General features: G+C 40.5%; 1 protein-coding gene across 1 annotated transcript in view; it reads right to left on the bottom strand.

Annotated features, from left to right (window-relative positions):
* The window catches only part of CHCHD3 (coiled-coil-helix-coiled-coil-helix domain containing 3), a 170026-nt gene that overhangs the window by 24991 nt on the left and 135400 nt on the right, over positions 1-9635 (bottom strand). Inside the window, exon 6 of the mRNA XM_009648396.2 lies at positions 5957-6027. Within this exon, the coding sequence (XP_009646691.1) occupies positions 5957-6027 (71 nt within the window). The remainder of the gene's footprint in view (positions 1-5956; positions 6028-9635) is intronic.

Below are 9635 nucleotides of genomic sequence, written 5' to 3'. Positions count from 1 at the left end.
TGAAGTGATCATCGTTTCATAGGTAAATGAACTGAATAAAGGGGGTTTAGAATTTTTATATTCTAAAGCTGCTCAAAGGATATCCTCTTATATATATTGATAGGTTGAAGAGCACCTGAGACAGGGGTAACTACTGACCATGGAAGTCCCTTCATCAAGCCAAGCTGTTGAAGCAATAGGCAACCCTATCCGAAAGGCAGAAATACGTAATTCCTGCCTCCTTGCTCCAGTTCAAAGGCACACATCAGGCACACATGCCGTAACGGGTTTCTCCAGCCAAGGGAACACCGTGTCAAAGCAACATCACGTGTACAAAGTAGCAGGAGAAAGTCAAATGCGTTGCTTGATTGAGCTCTGCTACGGCAGTCCTCAGGTAAGTCTGTCAGGACCAAGCAGTGGCTGAAAGGAGTGAGCAAAGAAAACAGATAGGTTTATTCCTTTTGCATTCAAAAGGAACAGGATTTTGGATGTACAAGATAAATAAGAGAGACTGAAAAGATTTGTCGTCTCTTTATCAATGTATCTTCCAACACGAAGCAGCTCTACACGTTCTGAAGCCAGACTGGTTTAAACCGAAGAGGGGTGACAATATCGCAATCCACTCTATAAAACACCATTTACACTTTGCTCGTTAAATGTAATGCCGTTAGATATCAGACACCGGCACTGCTTAAATCAACGTAAGCAACTCTCACTGCTATGCCACCCTCTGCACGGTGTCTGTGCAGCTACACAGCAACGCAGCCTTGGGAAACCAAAAGGGGATTTGGGTGGAAGAGCAGAAAGAAGACTATTCAACTACCTCTTGCCGCTAGGAAAAGCTCCATGGTTTAAGCTGAGTGGATGGTATTTAACCCTATGCACTCTTTCTAGCATGATTTACAAACGTACCAGTCCTACGCTCAGCCGCGGGATGTCGTGGATAACTGGGGACCATCATAGAATCATAGAATCATAGAATGTTTAGGGTTGGAAGGGACCACTAGTGGTCATCTAGTCCAACCCCCCTGCAGTGAGCAGGGACACTGCTAACTAGATCAGGTTGCTCAGAGCCCCATCCAACCTGGCCTTGAATGTTCCCAGGGATGGGGCCTCCACCACCTCTCTGGGCAACCTGTTCCAGTGTTTTACCACCCTCATTGTAAAAAATTTCTTCCTTACCTCTAGCCTGAACCTACCCTGTTCTAGTTTAAAACCATTTCCCCTTGTCCTAACACATTAAGAAAAGAATTCAAGAATACCACCAGCAACGGTATCAACAGGGCAAACAATACTGAATGACTTTTCATGACCTCACGTTTCAGGACAAAGCACTACATGTACGCGCTATATTTGTAAGAGAAAAGATTAATTCGGGGTGTTTCTATTTAGAGCCCATCGTCGTTGGCTAAGCAAAGGGAACTCAACTAGAAGGCAGCAAGCCTGCAGGCTCTGTCCGAGGACTTCGAAATAGCTTTCTATTTTCTGTTACGGGAAAAATACTACGTAGTATTTCACAAATAATTAATAATCCGTACTTTTATCTTTAGTTTTTTAAAAGCAATGAATGCTAATTAAGGTAGAAGAAGGAACTGCTGCCAGAAAACTCAAAGTTTCTCACCAGTGGATCTGCACAAGCAGAAACAAAGCAGAAACTCTTTGCCTGGGTATCTCCAGCATGGATTTCTACATTACAGTAGCACACGAGTACAACATGATAGTCACTGAAGATATCTGCATTAAGGAACCATCAATATTCCTAATTTACAGACAGTGCAGAAGAGTCCCTTAAAAGTCACCATATGGGCCCAACATCAGAAGGGTAATGAGAACAGGGAAATAAACCCACATTTCCCTGGTCTCAGTCCAACGTTGTCATTAAAAAGCTTATTTTCTCTCTATACTGCATTTTTTCCATGTCCAGAAAATTGGCATCACTGCTTTGTGTGACAATTCTATCTGAAGATCGAAGTGTCACTGTTATTCATTCAACGTGGCTTCATTACAAACTTTCTCAGCTTCGCTTCCCAGTTCGAGAGAACACGAGCTGTAACACAACTTAAGGGAAGTACTCTTCACGTTTCCATGTATCTACAGGTAACCAGCAAACATAACTGGGCTTTCAATTTTATTTTCAGTAAACATTAATAAACCAAGCTTCATGATACAGAAGTCATCAATTAAAGGAAGACATGATATCGATGTTTTGTCACTTATTCCCCTTCACTCTACCCTGGATCAAACACCCCGCTGAACATGTTTTCAAGGCTGTAATAGCCCGTTGCCTGGCTATCACCAAGCCCTAACTCCCATCAGCGATCAGAGCAATGAAAATGATCGAGGATCACGTGAAATATATTGATTTGGTTCGTAAAACCGTTTTTAAAACATCTCAAACGTGTAAAGATTGTACCCTGTGAAGCAGCCCCGACAAATCCCAACCCTTTCTATGTTTAATCAAACGAGCTCCTCCAGTTCCCGTGGGGGATTTCTCCTGATGGCAAGATTCATGATCAAAAGTCACATAGTAAGGGAATAAAGCCATCAAAATCTGTAATTCAGAATAAACACCCAAGCTTCCAGATGCAAAGAATCCTCCATGATTAAAACTCTTAGCGCTGGATAATTCCATCCAACGGTCTATCAACATAAAACCCATAAAACCCCTGCGCCATGATGCACAAAATCCAGAATTTGGCTTCATTGCAGAAGTTTAGAAGCGACACCGAAGGGACACATTGAGATACCAGGGGAAACCTCACCCTTGCTTCGCTTCGCACAAATAGGACCTGGGCAGTAGAAAGCCAGAAGGACAGCCGATCCCCAATGAGGACCTGAATTTTCTATCAGTCCGGCCAGCTGGGGACCATGTTTTTTCCAAGAAATCAGCAACAAAAAGCAACACCTCCATGCCGTCTATGAGAAAGTGGTGGAGCAGGAGAGGAATGGCAAAATATTTCGCAAAAAGCACTAGCGCTCAGCTCTGAATTCTATTATCTACCACAAGGAATCAAAACCCACAGAAGATAAAGCAAAAACATTTATTTTAGGCCGAATTTGCCCTATCCGCTTACTCTATTTCTAAATGAATAATCAAGATGTTACTTGGCTCTAGACACCACGGGGGAATAAAATGTCACCGCCGCAGCTGCCAAATTTCCCGCTACCAGCCCTTCAAATTAAGGAAAAAACCCACAATACAAATGTACAATTTGATTAGTTAAAGTTCAAATCCTTGCCCAAAGCCCGGCTCTTCCTGTAATATTGCATTCTTTTCTTCTTGTGTAAACTTCTCATTATAACAGAGACATCTTCATAATATAATAATTCTGGTTACAATGTAACTGCGGGTAACATAACTCCTACATTAGAAAAGGCAGCATGCTCTAGTAATGTTGTTTTAATGTAATTTGTGTACTGCAGGAACTGACTGAACCTGGTCATTTAGGATTTGATCAATGTGAATTAGTGTCTTAAAGAGATGAACCGTTTGATAATTCAGGATTTGATCAATGTGAATCAGGACCTCACGGAGATAAAACATTTATCATGAACATGTGGAATATCAGTCTAATCCAGGCAGCGCTGCAGAAGGCAATAAGCAGGCATCAATAAGGACTGCAGACAAAGTACAGAAGACCTGCCAGTTCTCTGATGCCAGTCTATCTGGGATATTTGGTTTTTCCCTCTTAATGGGGTGAATTATCCTTAAAGACTGACGAAGCCACGGCTGATGTAATTTGAGGGACTAAGTGGAGGAAGGAAAAGGAAAATCCAGGAAATATTTAAGTAATTATCCACTTCTCTTTGCTCTTGAAAGAGATGTAGCTTAAAAGGTTGAAGAAATGCAAGTTAGCTCAGTAAAACTTAGGACCTAATTCTAGATGTGTTTAAAATAAAGTGCAACTATTTCGTAATAATACCGCAATTAGATCTATTAATCTCGCACTTAGAACCTGAAATCACACTGACGTGCAGCACATTGGTTTATGCATTAATAAAATTTAGCAGTTCAACCTTATTTAATTCTTCTTTTACAGCCAATTAAACAAGCTCTTTAAACACCATTGCTTGAAACTCTGTCCTCAATCCTCACATGCAATTAAACTGAACATGAGAAGTGCCTGGTGACACCAAAAGAGCATCATCTTCACTAAATCATTCATAATTTATCCATCGAGTTACATACAAAAGGCAGTGATAAAATAACATCTGCTGAATTTAAACCTTCAATAAAAGGACATGGCATTTAAAAGGATTTTATACACGGAAAACTTTTAAATTATAAAGTAATATTGATATTCCATGCACTTTGTCAAATCTACTGCAATATTTGCATATACTTCAGATATCTTTTTCTTTTCACAATGTTTTCTTTTTTTAAAGCAACGGACCAAACCAGGATCCACTAATCAAAAAGCTCCAAATAATTTTTCGGAGAATTTGGCTTGAAGTGCAAAAGAAGCAGAGCACTTTCAGTAATGGCATGACGGCGAAGACAAGTCAAATAGGTGCTTTCTATTTATACCTTCAGTCTCTAGAAAATTAAGAAAAGACCAATCTCATCAAGCATTAGGAATCTCTGATTCCCTCTCCAAATCCCTTTTCATTAAATACTCTTTGGTTTATGCAGAGAGACTGAAACATCCTTCAGAATTGCTTTCTTAAAATTCCTAGATATTGCCTGATGCTAAGGACTGGCCCCTGCTATACCTACCGGTGAAAAGAAACCCCAAACCATTTCATTTAGTTAGGAAATTATTTATATATTAGTTCTGTATTAGTGGGAAAAAAACACAAACACGAAACCATTTCCCACCCCTGACCACAATGACCACCGAGAGCTATCAACAACCACTTCAAATCACAATAAAATCTTGTTTTGGAATAATAAAAGTCAGATTAGGCAATAATTAGATGTCGAAACCTGAAAATACCCCACTGTAACAAAGGAAGGGGAAATACCCCCTTGATGGGAATCTTATCATGGATGACAAAAATGACAATGAGTAACGACAAAGCAGGCTGCCCATCCGTGATGGGAAACCCTCCAAATTATGCTTAAATCAGACCTTGAGCCAATGGTCACTCTGTCCCTCTTCTTTCAGGGACAGATGAATTCAGACCTCAGCACACCCTGCGCCATTAACCAGTACCAAGTCTTGACATACACACTAGAGAATATTTAACAATTCATGATATTAAGAGATAAGATGATTTTTATCTGACAGTTAAGAACTTTATTTATACCATTATCGGCAGCTCAAAAAGGCCTTTTCTCTTCTTGCTCATCAAAAACCATAACAAAACCCAAACCAAAAGAAAATCCCTCCACAAACCGAAAAATCGTCACAGAATAATTCTTTTTGTACAGCAGTTCTTGGTTACTGCTGAGACTAAAAGGTTGTAAAAAGTTCTCTCTGTATCCTTACAAAAATGATAAATGGAAGCTTCTCCCTAATGGATGAACCAGCAGAAAGGGAAGAGTCCAAGGCTAAGGGTCAGAGTCGCTTTGATCCATCAATTACTATATCTTCATTTAACCATCCTCAGGACTAATACAAATTATTTAATTTGACCTTCGCTGTTAAGGGCAAAGTGAAGTTGCTAATTTAAATCCTTTCACATCATGCAAGGACAGGGTGAATACTATTGTAATGCAAAGTTGGAACTACATTTTTGGTTGTCCATAATGGAGAAGAAGAGGAAAATAATGTTAAGGAATATACATTTTAGAATATTTTATGCATCTTACCAAATAGAAATTAATTAGTACATTACTAACTGCGCATCCAATTTCTATGCAGCTTATGGCTACCATGCACTAGCTATCAAATTCTTCAAAATTCTCCCATTTCAGTAACTGGCAAGACTGATAGGATCTACAATAGGGGGAAGGGGAATTATTATGAATTTTAATGTCGATAAGAACTCGTCTAAGCTGCCAGGCTCAAAAACAATAGCAGAAAAGACTTACTTGAACCGAGCTGACACTTCATCAGCAGCTTTTTGGTATTGCTCCGTGGTAACTTTGTAGAACTGGGCACTCTGGAAAGTTGAAAAAAAAAATAATTACAGATTTCATATAATATCATTTATACGCATGCTAATAGCTAGTAAATTATGCTAATTTGGGTATTTTCTCCCTTTAAGTTGCTCCAAAAAAACCCCAAACCTAACCTTCAAATCAAGTATTCTACCCAGTTTGAGAGATGACTTTTTTTTTGTTTTTTTTTTTTAAAATAAGTGCGTCCTCTTGGTTCTGGGAGGTTATGCAAAAGAGATGGCTCTTAGGGAAGAAACTGCAAAGAGACGTGGGGTAAGAATCACATATTTAGCGCTAGGTGCTGCTGGAGCCTTTGAAGCTTCTCTGTTAGAAAAAAAAAGAAGAAAAAAAAAATCAAAATACTGACTCCTTCCTTCTTCGCGTGCCCCTGTTTGCGTTACTTACACACACATCCCCATCTAGTTTGCAGCGATACTGGAGCCAAACTTCAAAGCTGCACAATAAATTAACTATGGCTTGACTTTCTCTTTTGCTCTTTGCCTTGATAATGTCTCTCGCAGCGAGTTATTTTAATATTCCAAACTTCCAGGTCGCTTTCAATCAGTTGCTAATTTTAATTTTTAAAATCAGGCAGCTTCAGAACCTATTTTCATCTCCCCTAGACCCAGGAGTGCCTTTCACTCCGTTACACCAAATCATTAATTTCCAAAATGCAGGCAAGACAAGATTGAATTATCAAGCAATAAAACTTTTCTATACTTAAAACTGGCAAAGTTTCTCAGTGGGACGTAGGATATTCAAAGACAAATCACTATAATGTTGTGATGCTTCATGTCTAGATAATATATACTTGGTATTTTTAAAGAGGTTTTTATAGCCTTAGCACAGTTGGACTTAAGATGTAATAACTAAGGCACCTGGCTTCACAGTTGGAGGAATAAAGAAAAGTTAAAGCAGTTCAAAAGTTCTCTAAAACCGTTTTTTAATCTGACTGGTGGGGGCAAACAGGCCGCGGGGATGTAGAAAGGTTTGCTTGGCACTTGCAAGAACTCTTCCGTAGCGTTGCAGCTCTGGAGTCATCTGGCATCCCGGGGAGCCACGTTAACGCGGCAACAAAACTCTTACAATCCCACGCCGCATGATTACATTAAAACCATTTGGAATCCATATTTTAACAATCTAACTATTAATACCATGGTTTAAAGTTATCCGTGCCACAACACCATTTCGCATCTTTAAAACATTCAACATAGACGGATGGCACAATGCAGTCCGCAGAAAGCGTCATCCCACTTTTATTTTGGGTGAAGGAAGCAGTTTTATTTATTTAAGACATTGATGTATGAAAAAAGCAATATGCCTGCAATGTTGTTATGAAAAAAAAAAGCCCTGTAACTGGAGAGATCACTCTTTCGTAAAAGTCAAAGATGACATAGTCCCCTTGACCACTGGGTTGGTAAACATGTCCTGAGCAACATTTATCTGTGCCAAATTATGTTATGAGGAATGCAGGTAAGCCAGCCCACTACAGCAAAAACACTTGATGGAAACTCCGCAAGAGGCAGCGCTAGCTACAAAAATAAAAGGAAAAAACCATTTTTCCTTCCCGTTTGAGGACCTCATCTTCTGAGATTCTTCCTCGTGCATTATAGTCTCGAAATCAGAAATCACTGGAAAAGAATACCAAGTCCGGACACGGGTATTGTACAGCAAGTCTAATATCTCACAATAAATTATAACAAATTGGGTAACATCCACCGCAGTCAAAGGTCACACACAGATCACAAAGAGCACGGTGGTCTACTGCACTCTTGCTTCTGAAATTCAGACCTAATAATTCATTTGTACTGGAATCAAGGTTTCCACGCATGTGACTGGGGGTCATTTATTTTTTCATAAATCACTGTTGGCCAGTAAGAAGATGAAAATGAAATCCTCCTCACACCAGTGACCCCCCTTGCATTTAGCAATCTCAGCTGCCCAATGACGGTCACATCCAGGTTCCTCGGACGTAGATGAAATCAATAGGTATGCGATTAGACAGCAGACTGACTACGGTGCGAGCGCGGACAGGTCACCATTTGAGGTGATGAATAGCTCTCTATCATCCTACAGTCCCCTACGATGCTAACATTTACTATAATCTTATTTGGGCTGCGATTTATCTTTCTTTTGCCTGATCAATAAAGATGAACACAACAGTTGTAAGGATCGATTGCAATTTTTTATCATTTTCAAGCTTGAAGGAGCATTTCTGACACAAAAACAATATTCCGCGTGTACTTGTTCTACTTTTTAATTGCAGTTCAAGTGATCAACTGAGCTGCTATATATGCCAAGAATTTTTAGTCCTACAGTAGACTCAAGCTATCAAGAAATCATTTGTTATCTTAGATAAAGTGTGCCGTGTTTCTTGGATGAGACCTTCCTTTGAAATTCATTCTGGTTCTCTTTTAGAGATATACTCTCGATAATCCACAGATGAAGTTTCATCGTAGAAGTCCTCCCCCCTAATCCTCAAGGTAAAAGTGCAGTGGTCATTTCTCTAAATAGAGAAGACAACAGTGCTATTACATAGCACCATTAACTTAACGTCCTCGGTCTCCAGATAAATGCATATATGTATTTATGTTGTCTGCATAATCACGTACTGTTCAACTCAAAGTGGAGGAAAAAAAGCTATGGTCCAATTCTCAGGTCAGCAGCAGCATCAGACCAGCGAAGAGCAGCTCTGGATCAGGCCTGTGGATCTTCACGAGTTCCAGCAGATACTCCCAGCTCAGCTCTTTTCTCCCCAAACTCTGCACAGGCGGGGAGGAGGGAGGGGAGGGAACAGAAACGCAACACCACCTACCATTCTGCATCAAGCACCGTGTGCATGAACGTACAAACCTCAGCTATTTTTATTACATTCCAGATACTCTCTGTATACTCCTAGGATTCTTTTAACGAAGCAAGCCACTGAAACGGTAGCAAACACTACAACCAAGCTCCCTGGTATCTTTGATTTGGGTCCCTCGGGCACATGCATTATAAAAACAGTCTTCCCTTACAGAGTTACACAGCATCTTCCCCTCTTTAAAGCCTTCTCTGTTGCTTTTCTAACAAAAAGATGGGTTTCTGCAGACCTTTACGCTCTCCTTTGTTGCACAAAGTACAGAATTTTTTAAAGAGTGTGACAGGAGACACGAGGAACTTCCAAGAGGGAACAGAAGTGTCAGGGTTATGGAAGTTAATCATCATCCCAGATATGCAGAAGATGCTATTTCTGTATCTGTTACGGAGTTCTTGCACGATGTGGGCATGTTGTTTGACTTCAGTATCAAAATAAAGCGGCAAATTCGGTTCTCGATGACTAAACCACAGCTTCTTCAAAGTCAGGTAGCCAGCATAAACTGATGGCTGAGGTGTGCTCCAGAATCACAGCCGTTGCTGGCTAACGATGGCTAGCGGTTGTCACAACAACCCCATGCAGCGCTACAGGCTTGGGGCAGAGTGGCTGGAAAGCTGCCCGGTGGAAAAAGACCTTGGGGTACTGGTTGACAGCCGGCTGAATATGAGCCAGCAGGGTGCCCAGGTGGCCAAGAAGGCCAATGGCATCCTGGCTTGTAACAGGAATAGTGTGGCCAGCAGGAGCAGGGAAGTGACC

Source organism: Egretta garzetta, unplaced genomic scaffold, assembly GCF_000687185.1.
Source record: "Egretta garzetta isolate BGI_Z169 unplaced genomic scaffold, ASM68718v1 scaffold260, whole genome shotgun sequence".
Lineage (NCBI taxonomy): Eukaryota > Metazoa > Chordata > Aves > Pelecaniformes > Ardeidae > Egretta > Egretta garzetta.
Note: the sequence above shows the minus strand (reverse complement) of the source record. Positions and strands in the feature narration are given on the sequence as shown.